Source organism: Argiope bruennichi, chromosome X2 (genome assembly GCF_947563725.1).
Source record: "Argiope bruennichi chromosome X2, qqArgBrue1.1, whole genome shotgun sequence".
Lineage (NCBI taxonomy): Eukaryota > Metazoa > Arthropoda > Arachnida > Araneae > Araneidae > Argiope > Argiope bruennichi.
Genome location: NC_079163.1, coordinates 68,666,868 through 68,690,272, shown reverse-complemented (window position 1 = coordinate 68,690,272; position 23,405 = coordinate 68,666,868). Strand labels below are relative to the sequence as shown.

At 29.4% G+C, this 23,405-nt stretch overlaps 1 protein-coding gene across 2 annotated transcripts in view; it reads right to left on the bottom strand.

Moving 5' to 3' along the window:
* The window catches only part of LOC129960330 (transcription factor CP2-like), a 110,504-nt gene that overhangs the window by 50,493 nt on the left and 36,606 nt on the right, over nt 1-23,405 (bottom strand). Inside the window, exons 2-5 of one of the 2 annotated variants that reach the window (XM_056073700.1) lie at nt 21,351-21,487; nt 21,163-21,219; nt 11,079-11,141; nt 418-585 (exon numbers count right to left, since the gene is read on the bottom strand). In XM_056073700.1, coding sequence (XP_055929675.1) covers nt 418-585; nt 11,079-11,141; nt 21,163-21,219; nt 21,351-21,487 — 425 coding nt within the window. The remainder of the gene's footprint in view (nt 1-417; nt 586-11,078; nt 11,142-21,162; nt 21,220-21,350; nt 21,488-23,405) is intronic. The other variant, XM_056073701.1, reaches the window with a different exon arrangement.

The window sequence follows — 23,405 nt, the reverse complement described above, 5'->3', positions numbered from 1 at the left end:
ACGCCTTGTAAACTTCTTTTTTTGGGAGGTACATTAAAAGTCTTATTTATGTATAGCTACTACCAAAGTACTGGAAGACTTCAGGGTATGAATCAATCCTGCTTTGATGACCGTTGACAGGATGACGCTACACAATGTGTGGAACAAGTTCACCTACCATTCACCTGCACGTGCTTCACAAGAAGCGCACACAGAACCTTTGCAGAGTGAGTAGAAAACTTGGTTAGATTGAGGTTATTTTCATATATCACTCACATTTGTACATGTAATACTTCTGAATATATAGCATTTTGAAAATGAAAGAATCTTTTATAGTAGTCAAGTATATGAATATGAAGAACTATTGAATGAAAACAACAAACCATATCTAGAGAGTGTAGATTTAAATGCTTCAAAATAAATTATTTGAAATTTTACCTGGTCACCTGAAAGTTTTCAGAATGTTCTTGATCCTTGTTTATGCAAAATCGTTTCACACTGTTAGAACAATCAATGTCAGTCAATTGGGAATATCGAATCTTTTTGCCATGCACAATGCTTACAGGATAACACTCTATTTGACATTTCTCAGATCCATGAGAGTTGCTATATATACAGAGAGTAAAATAATTAAAACACATTTACAAAATTTTTCAAAAGCAAATTGAAAATCAGTACTTTTAAAATACTTTATTTAGCTAAAACCATGAGTAGTTAACTGAAAACTGTGAGGTGAATAGAAACTATTCAATTGCGATTGCGTTAACTGAAAATTAATAAATTCTGTATTATCCTCTTATACATTTGGCAGTTTATCAAAAGAAAAAGAAAAACTGTTAAAATTATTTTTTTCGTTAAATATTTTAAACATATTTCTCATTAAAAAATTAACGCAATTTGAAAGAACGAATAGTCCCAGTTCCTTCATCTTTCCACAAAAAAACTAAAAAAGAAAAGAATAAATGGAGCTGTGATGCAATTTGATGATGATCTGTGATGTGATGAGTGCCCATTTTACATATATAAAGAGTAAAATAAATATGACTTTAGAACAAAGCCATTTTCACATTTATATGCAGAGTTATTCTCAAATTATGGGGCAAGCTATGCGTGCATGAGCAAGGTATAAGTTCTTGTGTGGAATGCCCCTGCTTTTTCAGTTGCATCTTCATTTTCAATTCTCAGCATTCTCGTTTATTTCACCAATAATCTCGATTTCACCACTGTCATTGATATGTTTGCTTCATCCTTCTCGAAGTTGATAAGGATTTCGTAAGAGTTCGGGAGTCTAATCAGCATGATAAGTACTACTTCTCTGCCAGTGAAGGCATAGCTACCACTAGCTAATTTCTTATTAATGTCCATCAGTCTCCCCAAGTAAGATTTCATCGAATCTTTGATATCACAACGACATTGAAAACATCCAACATTAGAAGTAGGATATGCAACAGTTCACAATTTTCATATATTTCTTTCAGTGCTCTCATGCGTCTCTGGTTCGAAAGGTGTCCCGATGTCGTTAAGGAATGTATCTTCCAAGATGAGAAACATCAGCGTTAAAGCTTGATCATTTATTTTTTTCACTCGATATAGTTCATTTCCATCTTGTATCCTAGGTCTACGGCTTCTAAGCGTCAGTTCTGCACCAGAGAAGCTTTGCTCGTATTACCCAGGAGTAATAATTTTCTCCTTTCAACGGCAAATTGTAGTCTGTCCTTTTATCTTCAAGGAAAGTACCTTTCTTCAAACTTTTGCTATTGGCGGTAGGCAACAAGTTAGAATCGGAGATTTGTTCAATCCTAGAGCTGCATGCAGATAACATGTTAGATGGTGAAAGAAGCAATGACTGTTTAATATCAAACTTGGTAAGATTAATTGAGAGATATAAGACAGTTGCATTTAAATTATATATATTTATTTAAAAGAACAAGGTAATTGAGTGGCTATGTGATAATGATAACTACACTATCCTGCTAATTTAACAATATAAAATTAAATGAAAAATGCATTGCCATACACAACAACAAATACCAGGAAGCTACCCCCCCCCCCATAATTGCTACGCAATTATTTTTTAGTTTGTGAAGCAAATAAAATTGGCAATTAATAAAGTAAGCACATCGTCTGATAAAGTCTTTCCTAGGTATTCATTTTCATTCAGACATATCGACTGTTCAATTTTTCTTCTGTAATAATTTTTTTTTTTCATCTGTTAGTTATATCTCGGTTATTTTGCCGATAAATACGGTCAGATTATTAGCCATTTTAAAGCAAAATTAATGTTCACAAACAACGTAAATTCTTTTGAATTAGAATTTAGAAGCGATGTTATATTGAGTTGTAACTTTTCAACAGATATGTGTTCTCGCTTCCGACTGGCTGTTTAGTGCGACTGATTGTTATGTCTTCTGTTATTGGCCATGCGTTATTGTTTCGTTAGCTTTTTATATTATATAGAGATATGAACATTAAAATAATAGGCATTTTGTATCAGTCTCAATATACGCAAAAGTAGAAAAGATGTCATTCTTCTGGATTTACACACGAGAGAATTTTAGTCGAGATATCTATGTTACAATCTGACAACCTCAGAGCGAAAAGTTCGGTATAATAACTTTTAAATGCCTTTTAGGTGAACGTTCATTGCTTTATTTTTTAAATGAATTTTTTTTTTTTTTTTTTGTTATATCCACTTCTAAAGCTGGTGTGAACTTATTATTGCATTCGAAATCAGATCTTCCATCTATAACAATGAATATTAAAGCTTTAGAAAATGTCGAGATAGGAGGTCATGCTGAAACAAAAATAAAAAATCACGGGGGGAGGGGGGATGCTATTTAAGCCTCAAAAACCAAATCATTTGTCATTTAAAATGACATTGCAATTGAAACTGATGATGTTTTTCCTCTTTCATTCAATTCGATGAAACTTTTACCGGGAAAACGTTTGAATAAGAGGAAAGAATATTCAATTATCATTTGTCCAGAAGCAATGTCTGAAAACCTATTCGGAGTTCTTGCAGCTCGCCTTCAGAGTAATGCAACAAAAATAAAGATGGCCTATTATGTTTTGCACATTTTTTACTTATTAACCATTATGTCAGCAATAGGGAACTCACCCCAAGTAAGTTGTTGAGTTCTATCCATACTCTATTTAACCAATAAGGGTGTGTTAAATTATGCTTATATAGTAATGATAGTCTTAAATTCAGAAATTTTTAACATTAAATTTTGGCACGGTGGATCCTGAGAAGAAAGTTAATGCATTGTAGACATCTCTGGTTCCTTTTCAGCAAGTTTTAAGCAGACTGGCTAGTTTGACGCGTCCCTTTAAAGAGCTATGATATGGCAAGGAAAACTTTAAAAATCAAATTCAGCAGTTTTTATCTTCCAGAATTGAAGAAACAAGCTCTTTTGTCAAGTTTTCCATAATTAAAGAGGGTAATATCTTATTTCCCCCCTAATTTATGAGTTCAATACAAATCGTGGAATTAAAATTTCTTACAACAATTTTAAAATTTCTATACAGTTCAAATTTCGGGTTCTTGCATTAGTACCCTTCTGTAATCCAACTCTCGAATGTGTTGTCTCTCATCCACAATCATAGTCATCAAAATGTTCTTTGGATGACAAGAACACGTTTCATTCAAACACAGGATCAACGACTCTTTTAATGTTGCATGATTAATGTCTCGTTGCTAAAACAACTTTCAAAATACATTTAGAATCTTAATTCACATACTGATATCTCTTATGTCAAATTAGGCGGACAAATACCATAATCTTCACTTCGCTTATACTACGTATTTAAGAAACTAGTCACTTGTCATAATAATTTAGTTAGAAGTTATGAAAATCAACAATATTTCATATAGATATTATATACATTACTTACAAAAACTAATTCTAAAATAAATATTGTTTGCTTAAAATCCTACACATAAAAATAAAAAAAACCTCATATATAAAAAATATAAAAATACTTTTTTTAGATAGGAATTTTTATTTACATTTAACTTATGAAATGCAACATTTGTAACAAAGTTTAAATATTTAATGAACAGCTAGCGTTCAGTAATTTATATCCATTATTTGCTGTTTCTAAATAAATATCATCTATTTTTAAGAAATTATATATAGAAAAAGATATTTCTATTTTTTTACGATTACATATTTCATACTATTCTATCTTAGTGCAGTACACCTCTGTTGTTACCCTGTCTATATACCTCATTATTATAGTGCTAGACATAGTTTACTCTAAAAATTCTTTGCATAGGCAACTATATACCTCATAAGAAAGAGATACAAATTTCAATGACTCAAAAAATCCGTGAAAGAGACTCTCTTTCAAGACTCTCACCCGTGAAAGTACTCCATAGCTGAATACTGGTTTACATAAATCTAAATATATTTTTAAGTTTTATCCTGGGGTTTAGTGATCGTCTTTGCAAAACCAAATGTATTAGAAACTGTGTGCGTTTCAACTTAAATGGCATATTATGACCAGAAGGTATCAAATATATACCAGGTATCAAATATTTCTGAATCTGTATTATCGATTGATTTGCTTCAATAATATTTCTTTGTAAATTGTATAACTATACTATTACAAACTATAAACTATAAGCCGTGTAAACATAAATCTTCAGATGGATCTAAATTTCTGAGGGGCATGATAATAGCATCACATTTAATTTTAAGTTTATGAGATGACATTCCAGTCGGCGTTTAAAAACTCTTCTGGGTATGCAAGCTTATATTGAAGTCCTTCACTGAAAATAGTGTCAATACTATCGTATATAAATTCAGATTCTTGCAAACTGTTCAATACACACTGATTAATTTCAATTGATGAATCATTTGTTACAGTCAGAATAGCTGGTTCTTGACGATGTTGAGGTGTTACTTTAATGAAATTTATGTCACTGAGAGCTGTTAACCGGGTCTTATCTTGGTAAATAGAACATCGAAGGCAAAATAACTATAACCTGTTTTAGATTCTCCAATATCCAAAAGCCATTTTGCAAATTCTTGGAAGAAGTTATTATTTGGAAATCTGTCCAAAAACAATGCTTTTTTAAAAATAATTTGAATTGTCATTGATCGTTAACTTATTAATATCTCAAGCAGTAATTGTCGAAAGCCTCCAGCCAGTAAGTCAACTTTTCCGTTAAACGGCTCGGGGCATTTTGTAAGATCCGGAAGGAGACAGTCAACTGCACAGAAAACATGCACATGAATAATTGTACCATCTTCCCACAATATCAATTTTGTCTCCAATATCAATTTTGCTTTCGGTGTATTTAGTTTTAAATTAAATATAGAAGTTCCATTTAAATTTAGTGAAATTTTATAAATGGAATGCGCAGTTCAGTTTTCTAGTACAAAAATTACTGCTACAATAGTTGATGTACTACCGGTGTTGTACAACTGGTAAAGCAGTCGTGCAACACCAGCTGCACTACTAATTTCACCTGATTACATGAACAATGTTACATAAATGTTTTGCATTCCCTGCACCAACATCAAGAAAGAAACAGCTTGAACCATTGTACTGATTTCAATATATCGCTTTAACGTATTTTCAAATACAAACTCTTGCTTAGTATTAATTTTTCCTTTATTTTTGTTTACTTCAGAAATGGAATAGAAAAATATGGAATATCTGCAGGAAAATTTAAAAATCTGGCAAACTCAGTTTTCTGAGACTCAAACCGTAAGAGAGTAACTTTTCAAAATATCAATTTCGGTAAGTGCATAACAAAGGTGCAGTCTCTTCTAAAAGCGTATGTGCGGAATCTTCAGAAAAAGCATCTTTATGTTGAGCCTTAAGTTATGGAACATTTTCAACTACTTCAAATCCGTAAATAACTGCAAATAAAATTCTCTAAGAACCTGCCATTCTACGACTGCAGCATCAGCGAGAGTACTGTACCAATAATTATCTCTTTCGGGTGTCCTAGCCCTTTACATGCTAGCTCAAACATTTCACACATTATTACACGAACAGTTTTTAAATCCTCAAACTCACTGTAATAGTATCCAATATACTAATCACTGCAGTATCGTATTTCCACACAGGTTTGGAGGCGATCGCCTCATAACTCGAGACCTTGGGGCAGGATTCAAAATCTAATCGCATTGCTGAATTTGAGGCAATTTTTTTCCATTGTAGGTTAGTTCTCATAAATTTTTTCCCTTTCTCTACAGGGGTAAAAAAAAATGGGAAAGGAAGAAAGAAACTAAAAAAGAAAAGAGTCAAGTCACACGTAGGGGAAAATAAGCACGAGTAGAAACAAAAACGGAAAAAAAAAAAAAAAAAAAAAAAAAAAGATCAATAAATCTTTTTAAAAGCAGTGATATTCGGAAAATTTCTAAGATATGAAAAAATATCGAATATATCAAAACTACTTGTTCAAAATAAGTTGCGATATGAACAATAATATCATATGATTCGAATATTATTATTAAACGAGTGAAATATGGCGTGCCGAGACGATGATCTAAATGCTTTTTCTCTGGATCAAATAGGCAACTTATTTCCATTTACAAGGATGTTGTACTCTAACACGTCCTAATTCAAATAAAATTTGTTCAAATTTTAGAATCTTTCTCTTAGGATTCATTTATTTCAAATTTGTTTGCAGATCAGTGAGATCCAATTTGCTTTCGTTCACTAATTGACTCACAAATCATCAATTCTCAGCTATCATAAAATAAAGAAGAAAATTCTTTTAACAAAAATGTCAATGTCACAACCTTTCTTACCTTCACGTGGAAAAGGATGCAACACTGACAACCTCCCCTTGATCTTATGCCTACGGAATGACAATGATTGGACATTTTTGAGCATTTACGTCTCCAGTCAGTCTACATTTCTACAATCCACTCGCAAGATACTGGTACTTTTTTTTCTTTGCTGAATTTTTTTTAATAACCAGTTTCTAGGCATTCTTTTAAAGTGTGGAGATAAACAAACACAGCTATTGAAAATTAAAAATACAATTTTTCTCAGCTAAAAATATTTATTAATTGCCATTTTTGAATGATAAAACGAGTATTCATTTGATAGTTTTCAGCATACGTTAAAATATGTTTAAAGAAATTTGAATATAATGCCTTACAAAATATAATGAATAATAACTAAACAATGAAATGATAATTTTAATGTTGTTGTTGTCGTCTACTTATTTTCTAGAAAACTAATATTTTTAAATGAAAGAAAAAAATACGATTTTCGAAATACCAAAAAGATACGAACGGATTTTTTAAATTCCATAATAAACAGCGAATATATAATTATTTAAATTCTCCCAGGATGAGATCTCAGTGAAAACAAGAAATCTTGAGACATATTATTCTAAGAATTTATTTCAAGGATTTTTAGGATTATTTCCAACATTATATATATATATATTTTATAAGTCAAAAGGTTTCTTGAAAATAATATTACGTAAAAAATGACGACTTTTTTAATATTTTGATATAAAAATCACATGGATGGTATTTATTATTCAACAGAAAAAGAATTACTATAAGCAAAATGGTTTGATTTTTATATAGTTTTAACTTTTCTGTGCGTTTATCCTCCTGAGTAAAATGTGCGCATTTCTCGAATAGGAACTTGAAAATTATTTTCATAAGAATTGACAATAAGCCAATGACACAACAAGAAATTTAAAACCACAATTTCTAAAAAATTCTAAGAAAGTTCACTACAAATTCTAAGAAGGTTCAGCAAATATAAATTATTAATGAATATTCATGACAAAATAAAAAAAGAACATTTATTCTATTTAACTGTCGTGAATTAATTAGAATTAAAATAGAAAGTTAATATACCACGAATCGACACTATTATAGTAAGGTGTTTCTTTGTACAATAAAGAATAATGTTCTGATTTTTTTTATGTACTTGTTTCCAGTACCACATTTAATAATTATATATCCTAATTGTAATAACAAGAACATTCAGAGATTTCTTCTTTTGTAAAGTATCAAAATGATCAGTAGAATCCCTATAAATGATTTTATGAAAAACGCAATAAATAACTGATGTTATTATCTGTATGGCATCATTTGGAGTAACTTTTAATGTGTTTAGCTATTTGTACAAACTAGGATTCTGAATTAAAAAAAAAAAACTCATACAGTAAAAATTATGCAGGTAAAAAATATAAAGTGATAAGCAGTGGAATTTTCACACTTAGTTAAAAATTATTATAAGATATAGAGATTTGGAACAAAACATTAAAGCAATGTTATTTATCCAAATCAAATGTGATGATGTGAAAAACTAATAGAATGCCTCATTCGTTATTGAGCTTTCATAAGCTACTGATAATGAATGAAAGCATAAAAAGCATTTTGCCTCGGGCGTTACTTACTTTTGCTACGCAACTGAAGATATGTTCTTGAAGACTTTTTGTTATGGTTACGAGTAAACTGACAACAAGTTATAAGTAAGTTTTTAAAGCTCAATTAAAATGTAGATCAATGGATATTTACCTATTTTTATAAAAGCGAATGAAAAAAAAAAGAATGTGATAAATTCTAATACAAGGAAAACAAACACTTCACTTTCGGTTAAAGGTTGATATAAAGAAAACGAATTAATATGATGCATTGCCAAACATAAAAATTTTTGCTTGCGAAATTATTTTTTTATAATGTTTATTTGAAATGTATGAAAAGCTAAAATATTATATTTCATTTTATGTTAACATCTGTTTTTAAGCAGTTGTATAATTGGCCTTTTCCCAAAAATCATACAAATAGTTAATATCAACTGGGGAATCCAAATTTAGAAAATGTGCCCTTTTCGACTTACCACACCAGTGATCAACTGAAAACAATTGGTTCTGTTCAGTCTTTGAGAAAGAGAGTTTGCCCAACTTTTTATAACCCTCGTGAAAGCTTCCTTCAACCAATTTGGCGGTCAAAAACTGTTTGTTCCTGCTGCATTGATAAAATTCAGTTCGTGTTTTAGGCATTTTATATCTTTTTCATTTACTTTTTATATTTCATCAATTGATAAATGTATATTTCATCTGACTATACTTTTGGCTGTTCTTTTAAAAAATTGCATTGAAAGAAATAGCCCAAAATATTTTCCGAAATATGAATAAAAAAATTTTATAATCCCATTTACACGCTTATTTATGAAAAGAAAATTCCCTTATCAATAAATAAACATTGAATATAACTATTTATATAACTCGTGATATAATGAAGTTCGTTTCTTTATATTTGATATATATATAACCTATTTAACTACAACCGCGTGAATCGAAATTTCATTATATTATTCTTCATATACATTACTTAAACAGTTTTAAAATATTCTGGAGAAATGAGTAGTTTATATGAAATGGAAGATATTTCATCTGAATTATCTTCGGAGCAATTAAAAAATAGAAACTAATTGGTAATTATAGAAAACTTTATTAATATAATTTTCTTGGCGACAAAATTCGTGAACTTAGCTTTCACGAAACAAAAAAATAATATCATTTACTAAATGTTTAATGCGGCTCTTACATTCAATTTCCTTTTCGTAGAAAGAACTGCAAGGAGGAAAATCGACTTAAATAACTTTACATTTCTATTTCATTTTTAAAGATTACACTATATTAAAATTTGATGGTAACATTTGTTCAATTCAGTTTGTTCAACAATTTGTTCAATTAATACATTTCTTTCATATTTTTACTTCCGTTTAACCGAATTTTCAAAAATTCCTATTTATGATTTTACAAATCAAGGAATTTTTCAGAACTTTCTGCAATTTTAATCGCTCTAATACTTTCTGAAATGTTATTCATAAAAACAATTTTTTTTTTCAAACGGTAGCGGCTCTAATCTAAGTTGAATCGATTATTCGTTCCTTTTATTACATTTATCTTAAAAATAAACATTAATTAACATTATTAACATCTAATTTTAATCCAAAGCAAAAAATTCAAAGATTTATTTTGATTTCGGCTTCATTTTAGTGATATTTTTCTCTTCGCTAATACATGTAATAAATTGTGACATCCCCTCCAAAGGAATGAAAATGACAATATTCGGAGTTTTAGAATATTTGCCGCACATCTCTAGAACTATTAAACAGAAATAGCTGAAGATTTGTAAGCAGTATTTCAGCAGTTGCTTTTTTGATTAGCATTAACATTTTTATGTGTTTCTAGTGAAAATTTTTAAAAATATATTCAATAATTAAAATCTTTGCATAGAAATTTTTAAAAAATTTAATTAATCTGTGAATATCACAATTTTTTATTTATACTGAGTAACAATTTGATGGGAAGTAAAAATATTTGAATCGATTAATTATATTTAGAAATATAGATATAATTAACTAGAAATAATTATATCTGGAACCAACCTTCCTTTAATATTAAGAAGCCTGAATTACAACTGCTCATAATTCCACATCTATTATAAGTTTCATAGAATGGAAAATGTTGTTTTTTTTTTATGAGTATTTCATAGAAAAGTTTTAAATATATACAAGCTCAGTTTTTCTGGGGAATTGGAATTACACTGATTTTAATATGAAGACGCCCCCCCCCCTCCCTGCACAAACAATCATTACATTCACTTTTAAAGACCATTTTTCTAGGCTAACAGTGGTCTCGTTTTTTAAAGGGCAATAATTAGTTTTTAAGTCTAGTCTATGAGCAATGTTCTATACTTTTTTGATGGACTATACAATGCAGCAAAATTTAAATTAAAAATTATAAACCAATATAAAGTGGCAGCTCTTCTTTATTTAGAAACTCAGAAAACTATAGAACATTAACGGAGTCAGATTCCGCCTTTACTTTTTGTTAAATTTTCAAAAAGAAATATTGAGATCAGAATAATGATTCACACAGTCATCAAAAATAGAAAGTTACGAAAAGATATAAAAATTTAGGTAGTGTCTTTTCAAAATGGAATATTTAAGATTTAGCAAAATAGAAAGAAATCCAATACGGTGAGGGAAATTGGTGCAAGTTCTAAAACAAAAATTCCTATATAAATTTACATTCAAACATAGCTTATAAATGTTGTACAGAATTTCAAATAAAGAAGAAAACTTCGGACATATACCTGTGTATATCTCCAGATAAATCTTGAAGGCACCTGAATGTATCAGCAACAGAAGGATTTAAGCTACAAAAATAATTAAAAGATACAGAAATTAAAGGTATATTACACCAAACACAATAAATAATCTCTCTCTCGATGTATATAAAATGCTAACGTACATGGAACAGAAATCGCTCTTTTCACTTATTGCCGAATGGCACGAGTCAAATGTAAACAGTTCATTGTGCGAACATTTCAGACTGTTTCACTGAACGTTTTTACAGGTGCATTCAGTCAAATGCCATGTTAATTAATGAAACTATAAAGTATTATTAGAAATACTCAGGACTGGACATGCCCACAACTATTCTCTCAGAGGAAAGGAAATGCGCAAGAAAAAAAAAATGCTCAAACAAAGCTTAATCCAGCGTGAAAATAAACTTAATCATTGCCAGATGAATAATCGCTATGACTTATGAAAATTGATGATCATATCTACCAAAACTATTATCTCACAAAAATGTCTTTTGTGCCATGTTAAAACCACAAAAATGTAACTTTTTAATTGCATTTCTTTTCTGTACAAGGTTCTTCTTTGCTTTGAATACTTTTTTAAATGTAATACACAGTTTGTTACAACCTTTAATGTCATGAAATTTTAACCTTATCCATCAAAACATTTCATCACATGCTTTTGCCAATGTTAAGATTTAAAAAATGCTACCTTTGGACATTAATTTTGAAGCAAGGTTTTCATTTCCACTTTTATTTTGTAGTATATATACTCGTTAAGATGCTCGCATCATGATTTGTTTTGACTTATTCAATTAAATTCATGCTTTTCGTTTTATGATCTTATCAAATAACTAGGAGAAATTTGAAAATAAATATGCGTTCCAGATTAATATTTAAAAGTCTAAAAAGTCCACCTGGACCAACAAGCTGACCACCTAAGTCGACTAGTAGAGTAAACGTCAAGATTAAAGCACGCTGATGTGCAACAGTTACGAAATATTAACCTTTGGTGTGAACTTAGCATTTTCATTGAATCTATGGTGTGATCTTCTGCAAATGTTTTGATTATTAATCCCTGGCGTACGATAAATAGTATCCGAAAATCGAATTTGTGTTTCAGACGCATATTTACCAACTGACTGAAACAAAATGCTGGCATAGAACTACACTTGTAGTCACAAAATAACATATTAAATTTAAAATATTTAAATCAATACGTTTTTGAGATATCGCATTTACATGTTTCTGAAAGTATAAATCGACAGACGGTCAATCCATTTTTAAATCTGGCTCAAATTCTGACAGGCATATAAACTATAGATGTTAAATCTGTGTACCGAATTTTATCTGAGTCTTGATTTTGCAGTTTTTGTACTACCTTATATTCGAACAGCTGGACAGACAGACAAACTTCCTGTGAATAGATTTTGCTCAAAATATTTGATAGAAACAAATTGGTTTAAAGACCAAATTTGACAAAAATAAAAATTTCATTTGCCTAGTTCAAAGCGTTTTAGAATTATCTTTGTCAAAGACAGACATTTTCCAAAAATGACTTTTCTGGCCTTGGGGAAGTCTAAAACGTGGAGATTTGATTAATCTCGCGTTCGAATTTGTTGACGATTATAATACTTTCAAAATACTTCGTATACGAGAGAATAAAAATAAGGGGGGGGGGTGACATGCCTTCACAAAACTGATGTCGATGGAAGTGACTCGAAGAGGCAGATTTGTTCCAATTGATAAACTGATTATACGAGTAGATATTATCACGAAATTAACTACTATCTAACTAATACTATTAATTAATGACTATCTCGAAATTTTTCTCATTACGGCTTTTTTATTTTTATTTATTGTTGAATTGAGTTATTACCATGAAATTAACCTTCTAATAAAATTCAAAAATTCTCGAAATTATTATCAGAATTCATAGGATTTTAAAAAATGACATTTCCAACGCTAAATGAGTCTTATGAATTTCCAACGATAACTTGGAAACTACTGTATATTTCTGGAAAATATTTTCCCTCATTGAAAGAAAATTATATTAATTATCCATTTATTTCATGATTTTTTGAATACGACTGCGAAAAAAAAAAACTAATTATAACACAGTAAAATTTTTACATGGGAACTAAGCTGACATGTTAAAATGTTGGGATCCAAAAAATTGTGCGCACATCTCTAATAACATCTGCAATATTTACAGCAATTACAAATTTCATAAAATCGATGGGAGACATGCACTTTTCAAGGGACCATATATCGTATTTACGCATCTATTTATCGTGAAACACGAGCTTTAATGGCTATTATGAAACCAAAGTTAACAAAATATTTAATTTATTTTCTGAGCAGACGATTTTAATTTGAGTTTTGCTTTCTTTTAAAAGAAAATTAATATTTTTTTCACTCAGATGGTACAAAATTTGACTGCAGGAATTTCTATTCAATTTTAACTTTTATTATCAATTATCGTTTGCAAATAAATAAAATAGAAATTGACGGAAATCTTCACCATTTCTTGACATTCAGTGAATTAAGTATCAATAAGAAAGGAAATTAATTAAAACATTATATTATATGTAATGATATTTTAAAATCCAATTTAAATCCTAATTAATTTTCTAATTTTTATCTTAATTTAACCCATATTAATGTAATTCTAAAATGTTCACTTATTTCCTGATCCAATTCCCCCTTTATTATTTAATTAATACTGCACGAGCTCTGAAAAATTGCTTTAATCAGCACTTTCACATGCCCCAAGTGAAAGTATAAAAATCTGCCAAGATAAGCAAATTCTCTTCAAAGATACTTATATTTATATTTCCTAAGTTTACATTTGTCAAAGAATCCCTATCAGAATCTCATAGTTTAAAATCACTGGGAAAAATGTTTCGGTCTCTTTTCGCTCTTTTGCATTTGTATCGCGATGTGAACGGACGTCAGTGTCGTCATCGCTTCTTTCTTGTACATAATTTATTCCCGGGATGGAATAACGCGAAGTTTAAAAATTCAAAAGTGTTCACTGTTCGGCAACACTGCTGCTTAAAAAATTATATTATATATATATAGTCAATGGCTAAATGATGAGCACTCATTCATGAATTTCTTTAATTAGGAGGAGAAAATTTTCAGAATATCCTTAAAACGACTCTTATAGAGTTGATTATAAAGTATTTCGCCTCTTTGTAGTTGTGTTTATGTAAAACTACGATTCCGAAAGTCTAATTCGAAGAATCGTAGTATGATAATGTATTATTATTAGGTTCGATTTAACAGCATTTGTTCATCTTGATTGCATCAGCTGTTGAGAAACAAAGAATGTAATGTCAATCTTACGGCAGCTCTTTCAAGTACTATTTCCCCCTCCCCCTTTTATTTGAACGATCGATTTTCGCACGCCTCATAACGCAGTTTACAGACATAACACCGCTTTATGCCCCTGCAACTATAACATACTGGTTATTTAAACAGTGGGCATAAAGTGGGAGAGACATCGGATGACACTCCTGAACCATCTATCGCTAAAATATGTTATTAAGCCTCTGCGGTTAAAGAAGACAATCCAGTATACATTTAAGCCTCATCTCTTCGACTGATCGAATCCAAATTTCGAACCTTTTAAGAGTCAAAGCTATGAACCGAATTTCACGTTTCTATCGTGTTGCATTTAAGAATGATAAGTTTCAATACCTAGGAACAGACAGATTGAGAGGCACTATCTTCTGATTGATTAGGAATTTCAAAATTTAACAGATACAAATATCTGATGATTGAATCAGTACAAAATTCCATCCATCTATCTTTTTCTATTTATCATGTTCGTATGGATTTAGGTGGAGAGATAGACAGATTCCTTTTAGATGGATTTTGTCCAAAATTTGACTCAAATTAATAATTTTGATGTAAATATCACATAAGAATTATAATCTTTCTAACTCGTTCCATTCTTGGATTATAGTAGACAGATAAGTATCATATGCTTCCCCCCTCCCCCGAGCTCAGAGTGATTCCCACTTGGAGATTTGCAGAACAGCTCTTAGTCCTATATATTCGTATATGAACAAATACAAATTCGTAAACGGACAAGTAAAAAATTTTAATTCCAAATATTGTTTCATCACCATAAATATCCCCATGCAGTTCTTTAGTCAGATAAGTTGAATTTTACTCATCTTACTTCTGTAATATGTTAGTAATTAAAAATGTTACTATTATAGTGTTAGTACCAAAAGAAAAATTGAAATTTTTAACATTTGCTTAAAGCATGAAATTATTTAAATGCTGTTAAACTCTATGTAAAAATTGTATGTGTAATATTTTTATTGTAAAATAATAACCATTTAAATTGTCTTTACGGTATTCGCATGTTACCAATCAGCGATTTTTTTTTTTTTTAAGTTAAACAACTTATTTCATTTGCCATAAAAAATGATGACTGTTAATACCTTAGGACGGGATCAACTTAAGGGGCAGAATTATGAATTGATTTGGAAAGTAACGGAAATGCCTTAATATTCACTTAAAAATAAAAAAAATATTAATAATTTGAAAAATCAAGTTTATATATTAAGAATAAATCAGAATTGTACCCGATTATTTTCCCGCAATTTTAGTGCATGAAAAACAAAGAAAAGCCCTTGTTTTCCAATTAACAAGTTAAGATTTGTGTTGTATACAGTCCTCAGAAGAGCGACTCTTTCTGGGCGGAGTTTCAAGCAAAATAAATAAATAAATGATAATAATAATCAAGAAATACTGAGAATTTCAGGACGATATTTGATAGATACATAAAACGGTCTGCAGGATCAAACTGTTGAAAAATATCGGTTTTATATATCTGATAATTATTTGCCATTATTATTACAAAGATACAAGAAGAACAAGACTTCTCTCTGTAATTTTATCATCAATACAAATGCAAATTATTGAAAGGGAGGGGAATCACATTTGTATTCTATCCTCAATGTTTATCTTCAGTTTTTGTAGTTTTTCTTTCTTTGATATTCGTGACTGTAGTGTCTTAAATTGAATATCACACACACATTAAAGAAATAGCAGTTGCAATAATTGTAAAACGTTAAGATTAATTATTGAAGTTCATTAACTAAAAAAGAAAGGCATGGGTTGGTAAAGTGAATTCAGGATGAGATTTAGTATGATGATAGTCTATTTGCATTCAATAAAATATTAAAGCGCAATCGTCAACCAATCTCGAGAAAATAACCCTCAAACTTTCGAGAAGGTAATTAATTAATTTGACTAATCAGTTTGTCGTCTGGAACAAACCTCATTGAGTCATTTCCAACGACACTCATTTAATAAAAATGTGATAATAAATAAAGATATGAAGGTGATTTTTTTAATAAGTGAATATACACAAGATAAGATGTCAGATTACTAAAAATTGTTTTTAAAAAGTAATGGCTTCACATCAAAATCATTTAATTTAATTTTATACACCCAAATACGGAAAGATAGTTTCATACTTATGCTTCGCGACAAACAATATTTAGAAGACCTTTTTTTTAAAAAAAATTCATTTTTTAAAATTATAGCATTTCCAGTGCAAAACTAAAATGTTGTAGAAACAGTACTAAGCATAACAATATCCATTCAGCTATAGCGAGAATTCACATCATCAATACAAATGAAAAATATTGAATGCCTCAAAATTATTCGACACAATGAGAGGGAACGGGTTGGAAAATTAATTGTGTAGAAAATAATATTTAGTATCATAGTAATATACTTTCAAGATGATCATTCAATAAAATATTAAAGTTTAACAGCCAGACAATTCTGAGAAAATCTCCCAAATTTTTAGCTTAGCTTTTATACTAATAATATGCCATCGTTGTTCAGCGTCCAGGCAGCATACCCGATAAAATACTGGCTTAGCATACACAAGGTTAAAGCTCAATCCTGGACTAGCTTTTTTAAAAAATTTCTTTTAGAATTATTTCAAATTAAATGAACTGTTTAAAAGTATTTTCGATTAATATCTTATTGATTTTCATTTCAAAATAAACGTTCATTCATTTAATACTTGAATTATAGTTAAAATTTATTAATTACTTTTTAGTTATAATTGCATTATACTTTTTAATAATAAAAAATGCTTAAATATAATTTTAAATTAAACTAATATTTATTTTTAAACAGAAAATAATCATTACTTAATTGTGATAAATACTACATATAATAACTAGCATCAAAGAATTATTCAATAATTCTAGATATTTATTCTACACACATCAATATTGCTCCATGAGAACTACAGAATTTTCATGCACTCTAAATATTATAAGCTAGAACATCTTGATTATAAATAACTGAACATCTTGAATATAAATATCTCAACTTTGATATTTCATTGTATAGGTGATTTCATCATCAGATTTCGATAGCATTATCAGTACTCGCACTCATTTTCACCTTTCAACTGTTTATATTATGATGAGTCAGTTCAAAAACTATATAGGACTCTTTAACGGCAGCAAAATCCGAAAACAATTGACACTTTTTCTGAGAGTTTCTGGAATAATAGAAATTGTAGAAAGAATCAATACAACTCCTGCAGAAATTCTTCCAATAGAATAATTTCAAAGCATAATTAAATTTGTAAAACATTCCATTTGTTACTTCGTAAACTTTTCTTTTAGCACTCAGAGTTCTTAAAAGTTCTTCGTTTGTATGTTTATTGGTGTTACTTTTTCGTGTTATTAAAATTTTGGACCATCTGCATGCGTTCAAAACTTACTTTCTGCCTTTTTGCTTATATATTTCATAAATTATCAGCTGTTCTCTACAATTTCTGCGATAAAGACGATTTCGTATATTTCATAGAACATAGAATTTCTCACAATTAAAATCAAAAAAATTTAAATGTTTTGACGATTTTAAGATAATTGATATCTCAATTATTTATCATGCTTAAAGTTAGACTTATTTTAAACCTTAAAAATTGAAATTATAGTTATACTTCTAGTACCATATGAATGAACATTTATTTCTGCATAAAAAAATTAGTAATACCTTAATTGAAACCAATGGTAAGTTGTTGATTTAATTTGAAATAATTTTGAAAGAAAACGGAAACTAGTCCAAGATTGAACTCTGGTCTCATGGATGTTAAACCAACGCCCATCTAGACGCTCGGCGACGGCGACAAATTACTAGTCTATAATATCTGTTGAAAGCTTGAGGGTTATTTTCTCGAGATTGGTTGACGACTGCGCTTTAATATTTTATTGAATTCAAGTAGACAATCATCATACTAAATCTCATTCTGAATTCAATTTACCAACCCATGCCTTTCTATTTTAGTTAATAAACATCAATAATTAATCTTAACGTTTTACAAATATTGCAACTGCTATTTCTTTAATTAGTATGCGATATTCAGTTTAAGACACTACCGCCATAAATATCAAAGAAAGAAAAACTGAAGAAAAACATTGAGGACAGAATACAAATGTGATTCCTCCCCCTTTCGATAATTTGTATTTGTATTGATGATAACATTACAGAGAGAAGTCTTGTTCTTGTATCTTTGTAATAATAATGGCAAATAATTATCAGATATATTAATAGCCAATAAATTAAAAATGGTTACATTTTTTTTAAAATTCTAACAGGCTGATTTATCTAATGACAATAATCCTTATCATTATAACAGTTTGCTGTTAAGTTGTAACATATGTGCATTCGTACACACGATTATTTCAAAATTAATTGGTTATTCATTAAAATTAAGATGAAAAAGACCTTTAATGATCAGTTTATGCTAAAATATGTCACTAAGAAGATGAGTAGCAATTATTAACACAGTATTGACCGGGACAACATATGACGTCTTTTGATAACCATACTTTGCTGCCCAGGAACTCATTTGACGTCCTTCTATAAAAAAATATAATTCACGAAGTATTATACATTCAAATTGTGGTTATTGTTAATTTACCGTTTGTTTTCGCTACATTTATAGTTCTAACGGCAAATAAATTATTGAGAAATAAAACGGTAATAAGAAGTCGCGATAAATTCAAGTTGTTTAAAATCTTTTCATTTACGATGCGACATACTGATCATTATCATCAAAAATTTAAAATTGGCACATCGCGAACTTTTTGAAGAAGAATTTATTGCTGAATTTTGTGATGATAATTTGTTTGACAGGCCAAGCAACGTCTATGCTAGCGATTCAGAAAATAATGGTTTTTCAGAAGATAGTTCTGATTCAGGCCAACAAAATGGGGGGGGGGAAGAAGAAGAAAAAAAAACACTGATTCTGAAAATGATAGAAAAGACAACAGTTATGACGCTGGAGAAAATTCAATCCAATCTTCTGAAGAAAAGACAAAATTAATATTTTACGAAAATTAGAAAACTTTACAAATGTGCCAGGTGTAATTATTGAATGAAATAACCCACATAATATTAGTGAAGTAAAAAAATTATCTTCGGAAAGGGCTGTTTCGACTTGCTTGCATCGGAAACAAACCTGTAGCATCAATAGACTGAAAAATCACATAAAAATTTATGATAAGTACTTAAAATTGACTGACGTTACCAATAATGATACGAGAAAAGTTTCTGGGAAAAATAATTTTAATGGGACAAACACATAAGTCACACTGGAAAGAATATTGGACAACTCATTCTTTTCAAAGATTATGACGAGAAGGCGGTTCGAGCACTTTAACGATAATTTTCAAACTTCAATTCCTAACAATAGCATTTCAAAACTCTTTTAGATTATTTTCTACCAAATTTTCAATCGATTTATATAACCAGACAACAGTTATCAATGATTCCTTGGAGAAGATATTAAAATTAAAGACGTTTAATCCCCGAAAACTTAGAAAATATAAAATTTTAGTCCTGATGGTTAGCGAAAGTAAAACTGGTAATATATGCAACATTTATATTTGTACAGGTACAAATACAGAAATATAGTACAATTACAGAATATACTAGAGACAATGTTATCACATTTATCAAGACAATTATTATAATAGTGTGTCAACGTCTGAAACAATGTTAAAAAATAAAGTAGGAATTTGTGGAACCATAAGGGAAAATCGTAGTTTTCTTTAAAAAAAAAACTAAAGGAAATTAAATCACGAAAATCAACAGAGCGGAGAAATGACATTCTACGGAAGGGATAGGTCATTTTTCTTATTTAGAAGGACAAAAAGCTTGTCCGCATGGTGTCAACTATTCAAAACACCCCTATGATATCAACAGGAAAAAAAAAAAAAAAGGCACATTCTTCGTAATATAATTAAGCCAACTTATATATTAGATTATAACAAGTTTATGAAAGAAGATAACCTCTCAGATCAATATCTGTCATACAGCAATATAATATGAAAAACCCGAAAATGGTATAAAAAAGTGGATTTCTACCTCTTTAATTGCGATTTATTAAATGCATTAAATTTTTGGTACCCCAAATGCACAGAATAAAATAAAATATAAAAATTTTTTGCTAGCAGCAACTAGAGAATGGGTAACTGACCATTCTGGCGAATGTTGTCAAGTGACTGATCCTTCTTCCTCTGCTACTAAAAAACCACTCAGCAAGATCCCTCTTGTCAATTGGTAAAATAAGCGAGCATGTCCTAGATAAAATAATTTGGACCGTAGTTTAAAAAAGGCCTACAAGAGGTGCAGAATCTGCTCCTCGAGAGGATTGTGCTGTGAAATGAGGCATGTTTGTAATCAGTGTCGCGTTTCCCTCCACGTAGGTGCCTTCTACATAACCTATCATACTAGTAAAAAAAATATTAAAATACCTTAATAACATATGTGTAAAGCTCCTAATAAATATATTATGTGATAAAAAAGTTGTTTATATTTATATAATGCGGATTTTTTCTTTTTTGAAAAAATCACCCACCACACGTGTTAGTTCTTACAAAAAACACAGTCAACAACTCATAGAAAGTAATTCTTTAGCTTATTCCAAACAACCATTAATGAATAAACTGAAACTTTCACTCCTTATTGCACTTATTTTACCAATATTGAAAGATGGGTTAAGCCTATAGGTATGAAAATACTTTTTATTTACCTGTTACGCTCCTCTTCCTTCCGAATAGTTATTTCTGGTACAGCAAATACACCAGAACTAAATGAAATAAAATGATGAAATGAGTACTTATTGTTTAAAATGGAAGAGAAAATGCAATTATTACCTATAATAAATATGTGTATTTTAAAAAAAGCATTTTATTCTGAAATACATTTATAGTAACAAACCTCATTGCATTAGCAGAGGGACAAAGATCGGCTTCCAAGCTAGAAAAGCTGCGATCCAAATCAACTGACAAGACATCATGCATTTCATCTGGTACACACCACTGATTAGCAGATGACATTCCTTCCAGAAATGAAACCTAAATTAAATCCATAGATTTCTTAAGAAGAGTTTCTTTGTAAAAAATAGCAAATCTTTAATTAAAAAAGTAAATAAAAATGGATATTTATAATATTGCAAAATTGAATAACGAATTAAAATGAGCAATTGCTAATAATTACTGTATTGTATTATATTATATATTATATATATATATATATATATATATATATATATATCAAAATTTAAAATCAATATGATACCCATAACATAACTCGACAAAAAAAAAAAAAAAAAAAAAAAAAAAACTATGCAGGATCAGATTTTAAATCTCATTGTTTGAAAATTTAGAGTAGAACTATAATAAGGCAATTCTAAGAAAACTTCATTAAAATGATTTTTAATAGAAAAATATCGATAAATGGATTGCGGAAGAACTGGTTAAGCTTTGAATAAAGAAAAAAAAGTTGCTAATAGCCAAGGCTACCTCATGAAAGAAAACAATGCTAGTTAAAAAGAGAAGACTGTACCGATAAAAATATGAAATGACACAATTCATCAGGTAGCGGGGAAAAAATAGGCAAATTTTAAATCAATGCTTTATTCGTTTCTCCGGAATTAAATATTACCTAGTGAGGATTTCGTGCTAAATTCATTACACTTTATAGTATTACTGAAAAGTTAATGATACACTTATCAAAAGCTAGACATTCTTAATTTTGATTAAAGGGATTTTTAAAATATAAAAAGTAACAATTATTTTCTGCAATTTCATTCTTTTTTTATTTAATATACCAAAGGAGAAGCCAAATGCGCAACTGTTGTTACTTTTACATACCAGAAAGAACTTTCCTTAAATATAACGATCAAGCCATAAGAAATGCATTAAAAAAAAGCAGCTAATTTAATTATAACTAAATTTGTGGAAGAAAACAAGGATAGATTTCTGTAATGGATTGATATTTTTACACAAATCCCTATTCATTCATCAATGCGCAAGCACAGGAAAGCACAGATATTCACTAGGTTGTATCATTCTACACGAACTATATATCACATTTCTCAAAAAAAAAAAAAAAAAAAATGACAGTAAAGGAATGGAATCGAAGTTTTTAGATTTCATTGTGCTACGTTCAAAATTATGTAGAGGCAAAAGTGGCTTAGAAGTTTTTAAAGTTATAACGGTGAAGCAGTAGCACACGGCAATTTAAGAAATTATATGTTATGAAAATTAAGTTTCCTTTACCATGCTGAGTTATGAATAAATATTGGATAAAAACTTAAAAATAAAGTTTAGTTTTGAAATCAGGATTACAATATTCAGCGTACAGTCTAATGACACACGAATTTTGAGATGGATTTTGACAATCTAAAGTCATGTTTAATTATTTTAGATTCCTCCAAGGAAAACAAAGAGAAATAAAATATGTTTAAGCGAAAAAAAATCACATACTTATAATTATTTAGTTGCCGACTGACTTCACGTCTTCCCATATTCATATTTGAAGCAATTCTTATATTATTATTTATCGAATATATTGTTTATTTCCCTCAGTTTTACAATAATATACCTGCTTGTTAGTAAAGTATATACAGTGGTGGCCAAAATTGTAGAAACCCTCAAGAAAAAGTTCATTTTTGTGGTTTGAGGGCCCGCATCTATAATATATTTCGAGAATTGCCATTATATATCATTGGAAAGCTAATTTAATAATAAACACAATGCAATAAAGAGTGTTAAATTATCTGTATTCTATCATAAATTACAGCTAAATAACAAGGAAAAAGAAGCATAACTTGCATAATTTGTTACGAGTAGCTTTTCTTCAATTGAATGCAACCATTGAGCTAGAGTGTTTAGAAGGCCAATCTAGTATCGTTTTCTTTTGGCAAAGAATGAGATTACAGTAGGATTAAACTCTTGATATCATTCATTAGACTTCAAACGAAAACATTTG